Below are 19,746 nucleotides of genomic sequence, written 5' to 3' on the forward strand. Positions count from 1 at the left end.
GCGGCCATTGCAAGCAGGCACACCCACTACGAGGAGGTGAGTTAAAATACATTCCCCGCAATGCAACAGTTCGCGCATGCGCACTGCCAGTAAGAAAAAGGGAGCGAAGCGCGCACACTTAGCTTAAAAAAAGAGAAAACAATTGGCGTTTTTTATTTAATTGTGTTGCTTTAACGCGATGTACGGACTAAAGTTTACACCCGGAGGACGGAGAAAACCCGCGGGCGTACCCGATAAGGTGGACATGTCACTAGGTGAGGTCTTCGACATGTTGTTAGCTTTAAATAGAAAACCCCTGGCAGCTACTATCAGGTTTCTGTCGGCCATTTGTGTTCGGGCTCTGAAATCCTCGTTTTAATTCTCAACAGATGACATCATTCGGTTGAATAAAAAAGAGCAGAAGACAAATAAGAAAGGAGCTGCCACGTACCGACGACCAGCCTTGAAGAAAGGTCGTCCAACTCAAGGGAAAAGAGTTTGGTCCAGCAATGGTGGTCCAGTTTTAAAGGGTAACACAAAAGGTAAATAATAGGTGTGTGTAAAATGTTAGAACTATACGATTCACTTGAAACCAGTATCATTAGACATGTCTTGTAAAAAAAGATTTCAGTGATATATATATATATATATATATATATATATATGTATACATTTCCTGTGGTAAACATGGTGAAAATGCACCAATTCATGGTAAACTTCTTCAATACAAAGTCAGTGTGGCTCAAGATTTTAGGTGTGACCTTTTTGGTAAAAATGTCTTAACTTTCTTAAAGAAAAAAGTAATGTAAAACATTTGTACGCACGTACAACACTTAAGACTTTCAGTATATCACTATGCGGAATTTGGCCCTGCGGTGAGGTGGCGACTTGTCCAGGGTGTACCCCGCCTTCCGCCCGAATGCAGCTGAGATAGGCTCCAGCACCCCCCCGCGACCCCTAAAGGGACAAGCGGTAGAAAATGGATGGACTATGCGGAATTCAATTATGGAATGGATTAAGCAAAGCAATCAAACAATGTACTAATATGATCCACTTCAAGAAACTCTTCAAAGTGTTTACAAAGTACAAAGAAGAAGAGCCATCATAAATGTTCTGAATGTATTTCATAATTAAGCTCTGCTTCTTCCTACTCCTTTTCGAACATGTCGAATATAGAAACTGGAAATTGTCATGTTGTATGCACGTATGTTTGAAATAAACTCAAACTCAATATTCACCCGATTTTTAAAAAAGGTTTGTAACATTGGAAAGCTTGCTAAATAAAAACAGATTTCATCATGTTATGATTGTAGATATTGATAAATATAACTTCAAAGTACTATGAGCATACTTGCCAACCCTCCCGGATTTTCCGGGAGACTCCCGAAATTCAGCGCCTCTCCCGAAAACCTCCCGGGACAAATTTTCTCCCGAAAAACTCCCGAAGTTCAGGCGGACCTGAGTGACGTGTTGACAACACACAACAACAGTGTCTACCGTAAAGCAGTTCGTCTGCTGTAAACAGCAATGTTGTGACACTTTTAAACAGGACAATACTGCCATCTACTGTACATGCATATGTGACCCACCCATAATGTGTCACATTTTTGTGTTACGGTAATTTATTTATTTTATTTTGTGGTTTGAATTCGTTTTTGGAGCTGTCATTACACATTTATCAGTATTCACATTGGTCAGTAGGGGGCAGTAGGGCGTTTCTTCCCAATTGAATGCTATCACCTGCAGACCGGAAGTGGCTTGTCATTCTGATGAGCGCGACCAGTCTGTGAACAATTGTAACGTCCTGTGTGCTTTTTCCTCCTGTATAACAGGTTAGTTTTGGTGAATCAACTCACTGAATAATATCCATGTGATCATTATAAGTTTAAGTACACATTCTGATGGTGGAGCCTAACTCTAAAGTGTTTGTGAGTTGTAGTTTGTAAATGAACACTAAAATTCAAGTATTTATTTTATTTATATATATATATATATATATATATATATATATATATATATATATATATATATATATATATATATATATATATATATATATAACTAGAATTCACTGAAAGTCAAGTATTTCCTATATATATATATATATATATATATATATATATATATATATATATATATATATATCTTAACCATGCCCCCGCCCCCACCCCCACCTCCCGAAATCGGAGGTCTCAAGGTTGGCAAGTATGACTATGAGAAACAATCAAACATGAAACTATGTTGTCAATAGTGAAAAATATAAAAATTGTATTCTATCATTATCATATATAGTATTTTATTGATTTTTGAGAATCAAAAATAACTATTTTCCGGTCTTTAAGCCACACCCACAACATTTTAGAAGTAATAACAATTTTTTCATATGTTTGCTGCTGTGAACTTACATATTTACATAGAAAAATATTTTATTTACTTACGTTAATTGTTTCCAAATGGTGCCTGTAACACAGAAGTAAAACGGCTGACTAAACAAAGCAAAAGTTGTTATTCATTCTGGGATTTATTAAGATTTTCTCCTATTTTGATGAGGTGCAAGATGTTTATCAGGATTCTTGTATTATGTAAACACTTTGAATTTGAACGGTTTCTTAAAATGAATCATTTTAGTACAACGTTTAATTTCTCTGTTTCACTCCATAATTTAGCCGCTAGAAAAGAAAAATGTGTTGATTTGCCGCACCTTTGGATAAGCCGCAGGGTTCAAAGCTTGGGGTAAAAGTAGCGGCTTTTAGTGGGAAAAATACGGCAAGTGGAATTGCTTTAATTCAATTGATCAAAGAGAATAAAATATTTTGTTGTGAATTAAAACAAGCCAAATTTTGTAAAGAAATTTAAAAAAAAAGTATAATTTGCTTCTCATCAGCAAGATAGACCGTAACAAGCCATACATTTCCTTAGAAAACGTATTTATGCGTGTATGTATGTGTGTACATATTATATATATATATACCGGTATATTAGGGATGTGGGAAAAAATCGATTCGAATTCAAATCGCCATTCTCACGTTGTACGAATCAGTATTCGATTTGTATTATTTTTTTCCCCATTAATAAATCCAACAAAACAATACACAGCAATACCATAACAATGCAATCCAATTCCAAAACCAAACCCGACCCAGCAACACTCAACAGCAATGAACAGAGCAATTGAGAGGAGACACAAACACGACACAGAGCATCCATCCATCCATCCATCCATTTTCTACCGCTTATTCCCTTCGGGATCGTGGGGGGCGCTGGAGCCTATCTCAGAACAATCCAAAAGTAGTGAAACAAAAATGAATAATATCAACAACAGTATCAATATTAGTAACAATTTCAACATAGCAGTGATTAAAAATCCCTCATTGACATTATCATTAGACACTTATTAAAAAATAAAAATGAACAATAGTGTGACAGTGGCTTACACTTGCATCGCATCTCATAAGCTTGACAACACACTGTGTCCGATATTTTCACAAAGATAAAATAAGTCATATTTTTGGTTCATTTACTAGTCATTATTGCAATCCTCCAATAGATCCTGCTGAAATCCTATGTATTGAATGAATAGAGAATTGTTTCGAATCGGAAAAATATCGTTGTTGAATCGAAAAAAATCGATTTATAATCGAATCGTGACCCCAAGAATCGATATTGAATCGAATCGTGGGACATCCAAAGATTCACAGCCCTAATATATATATATATATATATATATATATATATATATATATATATACACACATATATATATATATATATATATATATATATATATACACACACACACTGTATATTAGGGGTGTAACGGTAAACAAAAATGTCGGTTCGGTACGTACCTCGGTTTAGAGGTCACGGTTCGGTTCATTTTCGGTACAGTAAGAAAACAACAAAATATACATTTTTGGGTTATTTATTTACCAAATTTGCAAAATCTTCCACCAAAAATATTTTTCTTAGTGGAATATTTGATATGAAGTAATGGGAACCTTGGATAGGTCAATAGTTCATAATAACATTGATTTTGATTCAATATTATGTTTTGAGCAATGACAGTTTGAAAGAAGAAAAAAAACAGCTTTGTTTTATTAGTCAACATTGCAACTTTTTCTAAATTACATTTAACCTTTAAGCTTTTTTATTTCACGTTTGTTATGTTTTTGTTTATTTTAATAGTATTTTTAGAATGTGCCGTGGGCCTTTAAAACATTAGCTGTGTGCCGCAAATGGTCTCCGGGGCACACTTTTGACACCCCTGCTATAGATATTAAAAAATAAAATCTGATAAATCTATGGATAAAAAGCAGAGCCTGGCGACGCATGCGCGTTTATCATAACTCTCTCGCTCTCTCTGTCTCTGCCCCTCCCTCACCAATGCTGCTGCACGCACAATTTTGTTTTTAACCCCTTCTTAACCCTGAACGTACATTGAAAATACACGCAGCCCTAACTCAAAATGCCGGACATTCGAGGCATTTAAGAAACTCCGCCCTGACAGCCCCGCAAAAGAGGACATGTCCGGTGAAAAGAGGACGTATGGTCAGTCTATCGTAGCGCCGTCAATGCTAGCATGGCGTGTGTTGTGCCTCGGTGTGCATTGTTTACACAACGTGCGTTACGCTACTTAATATGTCCGTGTGGAAACTCGTTCGGCACACCTCCGAACTAGGAATGTCCCGATCCGATATTTGGATCGGATCGGCTGCCGATATTTGCCAAAAATTGCGTATCGGCAAGGCATGGGAAAATGCCGATCCAGATCCAGTTTTAAAAAAAAAAACTCCGGTCCGTGTTTTCCTACGCACCGATTTAAATAATACATTCCACTTTTCTGCTGCTCCGTAATTTCCGTTCCGCATTTTCCAGCACACCTTCAACACATCCACAATTCTCACGCAGTTGCTTTTAGCTGCTGGCATTACACGACAGGCTCTTCTCACTCTTTCCTGTGTCTCCCTCTCACAGACAGCAAGCGCACCTTCTTACACACGTCACATACTGTCACGTCATACGTCACATACGTATACGTCCTCCTCGAGCAGAGAGGTAGCAGCATGGCTAACGTTAGCTGTGATGCTAGCGCAGCCGTGTGACCAACGTTCTCTCTAAGGTGCGCGCCTGTGCAATTGCGCACTGTTTAAACGTCCTCTGCGCATAGCAAATCTATGCCACGCACAAAATCAAATAAAAAAATAAGCGCATAACAATTTTCGACACACGGACACGACAGAGAAAACAGTTTTCGTCATCATTGTTCAAATATTGTGATGTCTGTCGAGACGCATATCTCCATTCGGTGCCACACGCCCACACCATCAAAATGCAGAGGCAAAATATTTCCACATCAACACCGTATGAAAAAATTAGTGATTTTTTTTAGTTGTGATTTCCTTCTCTGCATGAAAGTTTAAAAGTAGCATATATTAATGCAGTATGAAGAAGAATGTTTTAATGTAGACATGCAAGCCTTGAAAGAACATTTTGAAAATCAAGACTACATTTCCTGCAAATGGGTGCATTTCTACCCTATATTTTAACTTTAGATTTATTCTCATATCAAACTCTTTTGGCTGTCTTTTTGACACTTACCCTCCACACCCTGGATTATAAATAATGTAAATAATTCAATGTGATTATCTTGTGTGATGACTGTATTATGATGATAGTATATATCTGATAGTATATATCTGTATCCTGAATCAATTTAAGTGGACCCCGACTTAAACAAGTTGATAAACTTATTGGGGTGTTACCATTTAGTGGTCAATTGTACGGAATATGTACTTCACTGTGCAACCTACTAATAAAAGTCTCAATCAATCAATCAAAACACATAGAATCATCATACTGCTGTGATTATATGCATCAAGTGTTCATTCAAGGCTAAGGCAAAATATGGAGATATATATCGTGTATCGCAATATGGCCTTAAAATATCGCAACATTAAAAAAAGGCCATATCGCCCAGCCCTAGTTCAATGATGCCATTTCTGTTTGTCATGTATAATTTTGTCTATTTTGTGTTTATCCTTGAATAAACAGGTCAGTTTCTTGTTACCAACCATTGTGTATTATTCAAACTCCCCTAATTCAGCTGGCTAGTTGTTATCAAGAGTACTAAAAACCCTTTTCAACATGATTCCGACAACTAAGTAGGCTAAAAAACTTTAAACTTTAATACATGCTCGGATAGGCCAGTATCGGTCAGTATCGGTATCGGTCAGTATCGGATCGGAAGTGCAAAAACCTGGATCGGGACATCCCTACTCCGAACCAAACCGGAACCCCCGTACCGAAACGGTTCAATACAAATACACGTACCGTTACACCCCTACTGTATATATATACACACACATACATACTGTATATATACATATGTATATATATATTTATATATATATATATATATATATATATATATATATATACCACGCACATTATGTGTGTATATCTATACATATATATATTTCGCACACAATGTGTTTGTGTGTGTGTGTGTGTGTGTGTGTGTGTATATATATATATATATATATATATATATATACAAAAATATAAATTTGTGTATCATTTATATTACATTAGGAAAGTTTTTACTTACCGTAGATTTTTTGCTGGGTAATTTTGTCGAGTGTAAACTTTAATCAGAGCTTTGTGGCGCGAGTACTTGTCCAGTCCTAAAATGTAGATATTTAATATTTGTCCTTCATCAGTATTGGTGTATAGTGGTGATGAAAACAACGCCAACGCAGTTGAACCCAAAAAACAGCGGTCAGGTCGCTACTCACGAAGTTGTGATCATAATAATAATAATGCCTTCTAACGTTCAATGATGTCTTTGTCAAAACCTTCTTTTAACTGGTGTTTAACGCAACAGGTGGCGTGTTCAGACGAGGAGCGCCTAAACTCAGGAATGGTAGACTACAGGTCATTCAGGGTGTACGGCGTGGTCAAGGGGTCATCACCGGGCTCGCAGCACGAAAGACAGCAGCCTTCTTCAGACCAACCCGTCAGGTGACTTCCTGCGCACACTTTTCAAAATAAATGAGAAATCCGGTGTGTTGAATACAACGATCAACCAAGTTGATACCCCTGGACGTATTTACAGGTTTTCGTCATTGTACCTTTTTGTGTCCTGCAGAAAACAAAGCAGAAACCAGCGCCTGTCGTCCAACGCTTACAGCTGCCGTACAGGAAGCAGCAGGAACCACAGAGGATACAAAATAGGATAGCAGTCAAAAGGCCATTTCAACTGCGACGACGGTGAGGCAACTTTCTGTACACGTGACAGTAATCGCATTCAACAAATCAACTAAAATGTGTTGTGCACCTTTTTCACGCAGTCCTCTCCCTCCTGTGCATCAGACGCAGAAAGAGGCTCGCCAGACCACATTTCTTCATAATAGAGGACTGAAGGTGATGGACGCATGTACCATATTTTTTTATATATGAGCTGCACCCACCAATACACGTACCGTTACACCCCTACTGTATATATATATACATACTGTATATATACATATGTATATATATATATATATATACTACGCACATTATGTGTGTATATCTATACATACCGTATTTTCCGCACCATAAGGCGCCCTGGGTTATAAGCCGCGCCTTCAATGAACGGCATATTTCAAAACTTTGTCCACCTATAAGCCGCCCCGTGTTATAAGCCGCGTCTAACTGCGCTAAAGGAATGTCAAAAAAACAGTCAGATAGGTCAGTCAAACTTTAATAATATATTAAAAACCAGCGTGATGTGGGCGCGCACGGAGTCGTATATCAACATGGACGGAGCTGCGTGAAAAAAGCCACCCGGCCTCTTCGCGTAAACTTACCTTAACCACTCGCTCATCTTTTCTTCATCCATCCCTTCGAGTTAGCTTTTATGATGACGCCGGCTGGAAAGGTCTCTTTTGGCAAGGTCTTCCTTTTGAATATCACCATGGGTGGAAGTTTCTGGCCATTAGCATGGCAAGCTAGAACCACAGTGAAGGATGACTTCTCATTCCCTGTGGTGCGAATATTCACCGTACGTGCTCCCGTTGTATCCACAGTGCGGTTCACAGGAATATCAAAAGTCAGTGGAACCTCGTCCATGTTGATAATGTTCTCTGGCCGGATCTTTTTTTCAGCTATCTTGTTTTTACAATATGCACGGAAAGTAGCCAGCTTTTCTTGAAAGTCTTTAGGCAGTTGCTGTGAAATAGTAGTCCGTGTGCGGATGGAGAGATTGCGTCTTTTCATGAACCGGATCCCTGTCGCTTAGTAGGAGCCATTTTGTGGTCTTTACAGATGTAAACACACAAAGGAAATGAAACGTAATATCCGCGCGCTTCTTCTTCTTCTACGCGGGCGGGTGGTTGCTTACAGTAGAAGAAGAAGCGCTTCCTGTTCTATGGGGGCGGGTGCTTACCTTGGCGGTTGCTTGCGTAGAAGAAGAAGCACTTCCTCTTCTACGGGGAAAAAAGATGGCGGCTGTTTACCGTAGTTGCGAGACCGAAACTTTATGAAAATGAATCTTAATATTAATCCATATATAAAGCGCACCGGGTTATAAGGCGCACTGTCAGCTTTTGAGAAAATTTGTGGTTTTTAGGTGCGCCTTATAGTGCGGAAAACACGGTATATATATTTTGCACACAATGTGTTTGTGTGTGTGTGTGTGTGTATATATATATATATATATATATATATATATATATATATATATATTAGGGATGTCCCGATCCGATATTTGGATCGGATCGGCTGCCGATATTTGCCAAAAATTGTGTATCGGCAAGGCATGGGAAAATGCCGATCCAGATCCAGTTTTAAAAAAAACTCCGGTCCGTGTTTTCCAACCCACCGATTTAAATAATACATTCCACTTTTCTGCTGCTCCCTAATTTCCGTTCCGCATTTTCCAGCACACCTTCAACACATCCACAGGTCTGTGAATTCTCACGCAGTTGCTTTTAGCTGCTGGCATTACACGACAGGCTCTTCTCACTCTTTCCTGTGTCTCCCTCTCACAGACAGCAAGTGCACCTTCTTATACACGTCCCATACTGTCACGTCATACGTCACATACGTATACGTCCTCCTCCACAGAGAGGTAGCAGCATGGCTAACGTTAGCTGTGATGCTAGCGCAGCCGTGCGAGCAACGCTCCCTCTAAGGTGCTCGCCTGTGCAATTGCGCACTGTTTAAGCGTCCTCTGCGCATAGCAAATCTATGCCACGCACAAAATCAAATAAAAAAATAAGCGCATAACAAATTCTAGAAGGAAAACATTTTTCCCATGAATTAACCCCACCGGACTATAAGCAGCACATATATATTTTGTGAAATGATATATTTGTAAATAGAGGTGTCCGATAATATCGGTATTATCGGCCGATAAATGCTTTAAAGGGGAACATTATCACCTCAACCTCCTCATGCTCTCTCAGGGAGAGCATGTCCCAAATTCCAAGCTGCTGTTTTGAGGCATGTTAAAAAAAATAGTGCACTTTGTGACTTGAATAATAAATATGGCAGTGCCATATTGGCATTTTTTTTCCATAACTTGAGTTGATTTATTTTTGGAAAACCTTGTCACATTGTTTAATGCATCCAGCGGGGCATCACAACAAAATTAGGCACAATAATGTGTTGATTCCACGACTGTATATATCGGATTCGGTTGATATCGGAATCGGTAATTAAGAGTTGGACAATATCGGATATCGTCAAAAAAGCCATTATCGGACATCTCTAGTATTAACCCCACCGGACTATAAGCAGCACATATATATTTTGTGAAATGATATATTTGTAAATGCTTATTTACATGCCTTAATTGTTACCAAACAGTGTAACACGGCAGTAAAACGGCTGATCAAACAAAACAGAAGTCATCGCCATAGACCCACTAGCTGCGGAAGCTAGCTCTCCAATCAGCTAAACAGACTCAATAACTCCCAAGATGACGTTTTGGTTAAATTACTGAGGAATTTGTGAAACAATACAAAAAGAATGCCATTGTAAGTTAAAACCAACAGAGACACTCGTAAATGTGTTAGCATATTAGCTACTGCTAACGACGCTAGCTTGATTACGTTACACTAGCACGTACAAATATGCATGAAAACACTACTACAAACATCACACATGGGACGGTTTAGTAAGTATGAATTGTTTTAGTTATATTGTAAAATGTACGCGTGTTTGTTGGAGGGATGATTGAATAATCCTTTAGAGCAGAAACGCTATGGATGCTTATAAAGTTAAAGTACCAATTATAGTCACACACACACTAGGTGTGGCGAAATGTGTCCTCTGCATTTGACCCATCCCCTTGTTCACCCACTGGGAGGTGAGGGGAGCAGTGAGCAGCAGCGGTGGCCGCGCCCGGGAATCATTTTTGGTGATTCAACCCCCAATTCCAACCCTTGATGCTGAGTGCCAAGCAGGGAGGTAATGGGCCCCATTTGTATAGTCTTTGGTACGACTCGGCCGGGGTTTGAACTCACAACCTACCGATATCAGGGCGGACACTCTAACCACAAAGCCCCTGAGTAGGTAATAATATTTCCGGTAATATGAAAATGATTTGTTTAATTCAAAACACAATGGCTGTCAGTGCATAAAAACCCGTAAATGATCCGAGCCGTTTTATAAGTTGCAGTGTACAAAGTAGGGATATCCGATATTCCGATATTGTCCAACTCTTTAATTACCGATACCGATATCAACCGATATATACAGTCGTGGAATTAACACATTATTATGCCTAATTTGGACAACCAGGTATGGTGAAGATAAGGTACTTTTAAAAAAAATTAATAAAATAAGATAAATACATTTAAAATATTTTCTTGAATAAAAAAAGAAAGTAAAACAATATAAAAACAGTTACATAGAAACTAGTAATTTAATGAAAATGAGTAAAATTAACTGTCAAAGGTTAGTACTATTAGTGGACCAGCAGCACGCACAATCATGTGTGCTTACGGACTGTATCCCTGCAGACTGTATTGATATATATTGATATATAATGTAGGAACCACAATATTAATAACAGAAAGAAACAACCCTTTTGTGTGAATGAGTGTAAATGGGGGAGGAAGGTTTTTTGGGTTGGTGCAGTAATTGTGAGTGTATCTTGTGTTTTTTATATTGATTAAATAAAAAAAATACCGATAATAAAAAAAAACGATACCGATAATTTCCGATATTACATTTTAACATCTCTAGTACAAAGCGTATAAAAAAGTAGCGGCTTTTAGTTGGGAAAATACGGTATACATTTGGCAATATTCATCGACATGACGCTCTTGTTAATACTTTTGCTTTCTTGTTCGCTTCACATTTTAGGTTCAAGCTGTGGTCCACAAGGCAAATCCTCACACACTTCCCAGCAGAAGTCGGCCGTAAGTGTTTTTTTTTTGTTTTTTTTGCTGGAGACCTTAAAGGAGAACTGCACTTTTTTAATGAAATGTTGCATTATTCACAATCCTTATTTAAGATAAGAATACAAATGTTTCTTTTAACGCTATCAAAAGTCAGCTGACAATGGAGGTAATGGGAGTCGCTCTGTTCCGCTTACCGTATTTTTTGGTTTATAAGTCGCTTCTGAGTATAAGTCGCACCAGCCGAAAATGCATAATAAAGAAGGAAAAAAACATATACCGTATTTTTCGGAGTATAAGTCGCACCTGCCGAAAATGCATGATAAAGAAGGAAAAAAACATATACCGTATTTTTCGGAGTATAAGTCGCACCGGCCGAAAATGCATAATAAAGAAGGAAAAAAACATATACCGTATTTTTCGGAGTATAAGTCGCACCTGCCGAAAATGCATGATAAAGAAGGGAAAAAACATATAGCGTATTTTTCGGAGTATAAGTCGCACCGGAGTATAAGTCGCACCGGCCGGAAATGCATGATAAAGAAGGAAAAAAACATATACCGTATTTTTCGGAGTATAAGTCGCACCGGAGTATAAGTTGCACCTGCCGAAAATGCATGATAAAGAAGGGAAAAAACATATACCGTATTTTTCGGAGTATAAGTCGCACCGGAGTATAAGTCGCACCTGCCGAAAATGCATGATAAAGAAGGAAAAAAACATATACCGTATTTTTCGGAGTATAAGTCGCACCTGCCGAAAATGCATGATAAAGAAGGAAAAAAACATATACCGTATTCTTCGGAGTATAAGTCACACCGGAGTATAAGTTGCACCTGCCGAAAATGCATGATAAAGAAGGAAAAAAACATATACCGTTTTTTTCGGACTATAAGTCGCACCGGAGTATAAGTTGCACCTGCCGAAAATGCATGATAAAGAAGGAAAAAAACATATACCGTATTTTTCGGAGTATAAGTCGCACCGGAGTATAAGTTGCACCTGCCGAAAATGCATGGTAAAGAAGGAAAAAAACATATACCGTATTTTTCGGAGTATAAGTTGCACCGGAGTAGAAGTTGCACCTGCCGAAAATGCATGATAAAGAAGGAAAAAAACATATACTGTATTTTTCGGAGTATAAGTCGCACCGGAGTATAAGTCACACCTGCCGAAAATGCATGATAAAGAAGGAAAAAAACATATACCGTATTTTTCGGAGTATAAGTCGCACCGGAGTATAAGTTGCACCTGCCGAAAATGCATGATAAAGAAGGAAAAAAACATACCGTATTTTTTTGAGTATAAGTCGCACCGGAGTATAAGTCGCACCTGCCGAAAATGCATGATAAAGAAGGAAAAAAACATATACCGTATTTTTCGGAGTATAAGTCGCACCGGAGTACCGTATTTTCCGCACTATAAGGCGCACCGGATTATTAGCCGCACCTTCTATGAATTACATATTTCATAATTTTGTCCACCAATAAGCCGCCCCGGACTAAAAGCCGCGCCTACGCTGCGCTAAAGTGAATGTCAAAAAAACGCTGCGCTAAAGTGAATGTCAAAAAAACAGTCAGATAGTTCAGTCAAACTTTAATAATATATTGAAAACCAGCGTTCTAACAACTCTGTCCCAAAATGTACGCAAATGTGCAATCACAAACATAGTAAAATTCAAAATGGTGTAGAGCAATAAATAGCAACATAATGTTGCTCGAACGTTAATGTCACAACACACAAAATAAACATAGCGCTCACCTTCTGAAGTTATTCTTCATTCGTAAATCCTTCGAATTCTTCGTCTTCGGTGTCCGAATTGAAAAGTTGTGCAAGCGTGGTATCCAAAATGGCCGGTTCCGTCTCGTAGAAGTCATCGGGAGTCAGTGTCGCTGTTGTTCTGTGAATCCTGCCTTCCGGAAAGCTCGGACCACAGTTGTGACCGAAATATCTGCCCAAGCATTTACGATCCACTGGCAAATTTTGGCGTATGTCGTCCGAGGCTGTCTGCCCGTCTTAGTGAAGGTGTGTTCGCCTTCGGAGCTGTGTGAAAAAAGCCACCCGGCCTCTTCGCGTAAACTTCCCTTAACCACTCGCTCATCTTTTCTTCATCCATCCCTCCCTTCGAGTTAGCTTTTATGATGACGCCGGCTGGAAAGGTCTCTTTTGGCAAGGTCTTCCTTTTGAATATCACCATGAGTGGAAGTTAGCATGGCAAGCTAGAACCACAGTGAAGGATGACTTCTCATTCCCTGTGGAGCGAATATTCACCGTACGTGCTCCCGTTCCACAGTGCGGTTCAGTTGCTGTGAAATACGGTAGTAATCCGTGTGCGGATGGAGAGATTGCGTCTTTTTATGAACCAGATCGTTTAGTAGGAGCCATTTTGTGGTCTTTACAGATGTAAACAGGAAATGAAACGTACGGTGATATCCGCGCGTTTTTTCTTCTTCTTCCGGGGGCGGGTGAAGCGCTTCCTGTTCTATGGGGGCGGGTGAAGCGCTTCCTGTTCTATGGGGGCGAGTGCTTTCCTTGGCGGTTGCTTGCGTAGAAGAAGAAGCGCTTCCTGTTCTACCGGGAAAAAAGATGGCGGCTGTTTACCGAAGTTGCGAGATCGAAACTTTATGAAAATTAATCGTAATAAAGCGCACCGGGTTATAAGGCGCACTGTTAGCTTTTGAGAAAATTTGTGGTTTTTAGGTGCGCCTTATGGTGCGGAAAATACGGTATAAGTCGCACCTGCCGAAAATGCATGATAAAGAAGGAAAAAAACATATATAAGTCGCACTGGAGCCCGGCCAAACTATGAAAAAAAACTGCGACTTATAGTCCGAATAATACGGTATAAGTCGCACTTTTTGGGGAAATTTTATTTATTTTCTGCTGCATATTTCACTACTTCCAGCTTGTAATCTGCAGTATATGATTTCCTTTTCGGTGCCATTTTTGTTCAGCCCTTCTCAGTTTTTATAAGTTACCGCCAATGTTGAAATGATCCATTTTCATAGGTACGGAAGTAGTAGCAGGTAGCATCTTTTTTTTCCACTATGCACTCTTCTGCCATGACCTGCCCCCGCCAAATTTTTATTGGTTGACGTGTGTGTGTGTGACGATTGCTGTTATACGTCTAGTCCAGGGGTCGGCAACCCAAAATGTTGAAAGAGCCTTATTGGACCAAAAATACAAAAACAAATCTGTCTGGAGCCGCAAAAAATTAAAAGCCATATTACATACAGATAGTGTGTCATGAGATATAAATTGAATTAATATGACTTAAAGGAAACTAAATGAGCTCAAATATAGCTACAAATGAGGCATAATTATGCAATATGTACATATAGCTAGCCTAAATAGCATGTTAGCATTGATTAGCTCGCAGTCATGCAGTGACCAAATATGTCTGATTAGCACTCCACACAAGTCAATAACATCAACAAAACTCACCTTTGTGGATTCATGCACAACGTTAAAAGTTTGGTGGACAACATGAGACAGAAAAAGAAGTGGCATAAAACACGTCCTAGAAAGTCGCAGAAAGATATACATGTAAACAAACTAAGGTGAGTTCATGGACTGCAAAAATTAGTAGGACAAAACGGCGCTCGCCAAATACTCGAATCAGTGAAGCATGTTTAATATAAACAGTGTGCTTTATAACAATTAGGGAGGTTTGTGTCATGTTTGTCCTTCTACAGAAACCTTTTTTTTTTTTTTCCTCAACTTTTTCCATTTTTCATACATTTTTGAAAAAGCTCCAGATAGCCACTAGGGCGGCGCTAAAGAGCCGCATGCGGCTCTAGAGCCGCGGGTTGCCGACCCCTGGACTAGTCTCTTACGAGAATGAGATAAATAACATTATTTGATATTTTACGGTAATGTGTTAATAATTTCACACATAAGTCGCTCCTGAGTATAAGTCGCACCCTATGAAAAAAACTGCGATTTATAATCCGAAAAATACGGTATAAAGCGCTCTAGAATCTCTTTTATATACATGCTGTAAGGACCGTATTTTTCGGACTATAAGTCGCAGTTTTTTTCATAGTTTGGCCGGGGGTGCGACTTATCCTCAGGAGCGACTTATGTCTGAAATGATTAACACATTACCGTAAAATATCAAATAATATTATTGATCTCATTCACGTAAGAGACTAGACGTATAAGATTTCATGGGATTTAGCGATTAGGAGTGACAGATTGTTTGGTTAACGTATAGCATGTTCTATATGTTATAGTTATTTGAATGACTCTTACCATAATATGTTACGTTAACATACCAGGCACTAGAGATGCGCGGTTTGCGGACAAAACCGCGGAGTCCGCGGATTATCCGCGGGTCGGGCGGTTGAAATAAAAACAAATTAGATTTTATCCGCGGGTCGGGCGGTTGAAATAAAAAAAAATTAGATTTTAAATAGATTCAGGCGGGTGGCAGTTAAACCAATTCGGAAATATATATACATAGTTAAATGTTGTTACCCACATACAAAAAATGAGCAGGCACCTGCAGCACGCCACAACAGAAGAAGAAAAGAAAAAAAGATGGCAACGCCGGCAGCAAACGTGGTACGCGACAAATTAAAAAAGGGAATACTAAAGACCAGGGGAAAAAAAGGCCAGAAAAGTTCAGCGTGGACTCGTTTTTATGAGGTTGTAAATCAGGATGATAGCAATGCTGGCTACGTGATTTGCAAGAGCTGCGACGCTGTTTATGTCTACGACAGTCACAAAACCGGGACATCTAACATGGTGCATCACATTTGTGCAAAACCCCGAACCTCCACAAACACCCTGAGCATGAGCAGTTTCGTCCGCCGTGATCCCAGAAGAGTGCCACAGGATGTTAAAACAAGATAGAACGCAGCTGCCTGCAGCAGCTTGAGTGGCGCGAGTGCGCTTGGAGGTGCGCTCAGCGCGGCTCCCAGATGATTGCGCACTGGTGTGCGCCTGGGCCGTGACAGCGTGGCACGCATTGAATGTCTCTGCTGCATTGGATCAGTCTCCTTTCTTTAACAGGCAAAAGCTTTATAACCTCACTAATGCCTTGCATCGTCTATATTAGATATATAACAACGGGCGGGTGCGGTTTTGATAAAATGTTAGTTCGGGTGGATGGCGGATGGTTGACGACTTTTGTGATGCGGTTGCGGATGAAATAATTGCCTATCCGCGCATCTCTACCAGGCACGTTCTCAGTTGGTTATTTATGCCTCATATAACGTACACTTATTCAGCCTGTTGTTCACTATTCTTTATTTATTTTAAATTGCCTTTCAAATGTCTATTCTTGGTGTTGGCTTTCATCAAATAAATTTCCCCCAAAAATGCGACTTATATATGTTTTTTCCTTTTTTATTATGCATTTTCAGCCGGTGCGACTTATACTCCGAAAAATACGGTATATACATAATGTAATAACAGGCACATTCATAATAACATGTAATATTTGCTCATTTTAAGCATACGGGCGGATTAATTTCACAGACGCATCACAATGTTCGCTTTTCCCTTCAACAACAACAACACGACATGAGCGACAACAAAGACTACTTTGGGACAAATCAACTTATATTTTTGACCCTGAATATGAGGATGATCTACAAGTTTTTAGAAGCTGTGTACAATAAGCATCATGTAGCAGTATTGCTCAGTGCTAAACAAGAAATACAAACCAGGAAAATAATAAAACAGTCACTTACTGTACAATGTCTACTCTCACTGGGATGTGTATATCTTCCTGTTTAAATAAAGAAGTATTCATAATCCACACAAAGGGTTGAAAAAAAGGTGCATCTCGCCATCATCTGAAAAAAATAACCCCGTTTTTATTATCAGAATGTCATACAGGAATATTCTTTTTATGTTTTACTTGACTGCATGTGATTTTTTTTGCTTAAAATTTATCACAGTAACATTTGAAGTCCCATTAGGATAGGATAGGTCTTTATTGTCATAGCAAAAAGTACAACGAAACTATGTTTTCAGCACAAACCTGTTCAAGATTAGACAAACAGTGTACAGGGTTACAGAACAGGAACGCTGATGGGTCGCCACGAGGTGCCCCCGTAAAAGGTGGGAAAAAGGTAAAACGCTGGGGAAGAAAATGAGTAAAAAAATACAATCTAGACTGGGCTCCTAAGGGGGCCTAGTCTGGAGTGGGAAAAAACCTCCATGCAATGCACACATAAACATGTTACATGTAATCACGACAACTCGCAACAGAGGGGGGGAGTTGGGACCCTGGAGGTCGACTGCTGCTATGAAGCACTGCCAGCCGTCCATCACCCCAAAGGGGAATCAAGCGGTTGTGAAGGCGAGGGGGTTTGTGTGTGTATATGCCCATTGTCTTGGGTGTGTTGATGTAGTGTCCATAGGCCTGGGGCCGTTCTGCATGCAAGCAAAAGTTTGGCTCCAGGTGTCATTGAGGAGGGAAGGGAGGTCAATAGCGTCCATCATTGAGGTGTCCTCGGGGGGATGTTTTCTGAACAGCCTGTTGTTACAGCGTCAAGGCCATTCGAGGGAGTCAAATCGTAGATTAGGATTTTTGTTTTTCCGCGAGCAGACGTGTTCTATTCGTCCATAATGGCCCTCATATCCAAGTTTTCCCTTTGAACCAGCTTTTCCATGATGTGATCCATCTTGCGATTCAGTTCAGAAATCGCCCCAGTCCGTGATCTAACAGCCCGGCCCAAACCTTCCATTGCGACGAACAGCCTTTGGGCCCCTTGAGTGGCTGCCATCGACTTACGAATTTGACGATACACCAGAGCAATGCCCAGCCCAATCAGCAGGTGCCCCGCGATCACGGTTCCAAATAGGTAGATGTCTTCCACGTCCTCGATGGAAAGGACTGAGAGGCACATGATTCTCCATTCATCCCAGGAATCTCTCACGTACCCCGCAGCAATGGTTCCATCAGGGCAGCCAGGCTCCCCAGAACCTCTTTTCCTCGTCGAAAAGACTTTGTCAATTGAGTCGAGAGTCCAGCTGATCATTTCCATGTCTTATGTTTAGATTTGGAGGACAAAAAAGCGTAGACAAGACAAAACAAAGAGAGCAAGCAGGGAGAAGAAGGGAGCGGAAAAAAATGCGACCGCCCTCACCAGAGGCAAGACAGAAAGATTGCCAATGAAGATAATGGAGATTTACCATCTCCATTATCCTAATGGAGATGGTAAATCTGCGTATTTTTCCATAAGAGTCACATGTTTTGTGTCGAACTTACAAACGTTGCTCGGAGTGATAAATGAAGAATCCTTATGAGCAGAAAGCTTCCGGTTCGCAACATTTATCTGTGAAAAGGTGTGCGAACTTGTCCAAAAGATGGCGCCATTGCGCAAACAATAACACACCTTTATAAAAATTATTTGTTAAATACAAAACACTACGGCTGTTAACGAAGAAAACTCCATAAATGAGCTGCACCGTTTTATAAACAAAGCGTAGGAAAAAAAGTAATGACTTGTAGTCCGGAAAACATCCATCCATCTTCTCCCGCTTATCCGAGGTCGGGTCGCGGGGGCAGCAGCCTAAGCAGGGAAGCCCAGACTTCCCTCTCCCCAGCCACTTCGTCCAGATCCTCCCGGGGGATCCCGAGGCGTTCCCAGGCCAGCCGGGAGACATAGTCTTCCCAACGTGTCTTGGGTCTTCCCCGTGGCCTCCTACCAGTCGGACTTGCCCTAAACACCTCCCTAGGGAGGCGATCGGGTGGCATCCTGACCAGATGCCCGAACCACCTCATCTGGCTCCTCTCCATGTGGAGGAGCAACGGCTTTACTTTGAGCTCCCCCCGGATGGCAGAGCTCCTCACCCTATCTCTAAGGGAGAGCCCCGCCACCCGGCGGAAGAAACTCATTTCGGCCGTGATCTTGTCCTTTCGGTCATAACCCAAAGCTCATAGGTGAGGATGGGAACGTAGATCGACCGGTAAATTGGGAGCTTTGCCTTCCGGCTCAGCTCCTTCTTCACCACAACGGATCGATAAAGCGTCCGCATTACAGAAGACGCCGCACCGATCCCACGATCCACTCTTCCCTCACTCGTGAACAAGACTCCGAGGTACTTGAACTCCTCCACTTGGGGCAGAGTCTCCTCCCCAACCCGGAGACGGCACTCCACCCTTTTCCGGGCGAGAACCATGGACTGATTCTCATCCCAGTCGCTTCACGCTCGGCTGCGAACCGATCCTGGCCAGATGAAGCCATCAGGACCACATCATCTGCAAAAAGCAGAGACCTAATCCTGCAGCCACCAAACCGGATCCCCTCAACGCCTTGACTGCGCCTAGAAATTCTGTCCATAAAAGTTACGAACAGAATCGGTGACAAAGGGCAGACTTGGCGGAGTCCAACCCTCACTGGAGACGGGTCCGACTTAC

At 40.5% G+C, this 19,746-nt stretch overlaps 1 protein-coding gene across 3 annotated transcripts in view; it reads left to right on the forward strand.

Annotated features, from left to right (window-relative positions):
- The first annotated feature begins 81 nt into the window (after positions 1–81).
- The window catches only part of LOC133575846 (UAP56-interacting factor-like), a 20,861-nt gene continuing 1,196 nt past the window's right edge, over positions 82–19,746 (forward strand). For all 3 annotated transcript variants that reach the window (XM_061928719.1, XM_061928720.1, XM_061928721.1), the window contains exons 1-6: positions 82–254; positions 369–521; positions 6,863–6,999; positions 7,127–7,248; positions 7,329–7,401; positions 11,335–11,390. In XM_061928719.1, the coding sequence (XP_061784703.1) occupies positions 179–254; positions 369–521; positions 6,863–6,999; positions 7,127–7,248; positions 7,329–7,401; positions 11,335–11,390 (617 nt within the window). In that variant the 5' untranslated portion in view covers positions 82–178. The remainder of the gene's footprint in view (positions 255–368; positions 522–6,862; positions 7,000–7,126; positions 7,249–7,328; positions 7,402–11,334; positions 11,391–19,746) is intronic.

Source organism: Nerophis lumbriciformis, linkage group LG33 (assembly GCF_033978685.3).
Source record: "Nerophis lumbriciformis linkage group LG33, RoL_Nlum_v2.1, whole genome shotgun sequence".
Lineage (NCBI taxonomy): Eukaryota > Metazoa > Chordata > Actinopteri > Syngnathiformes > Syngnathidae > Nerophis > Nerophis lumbriciformis.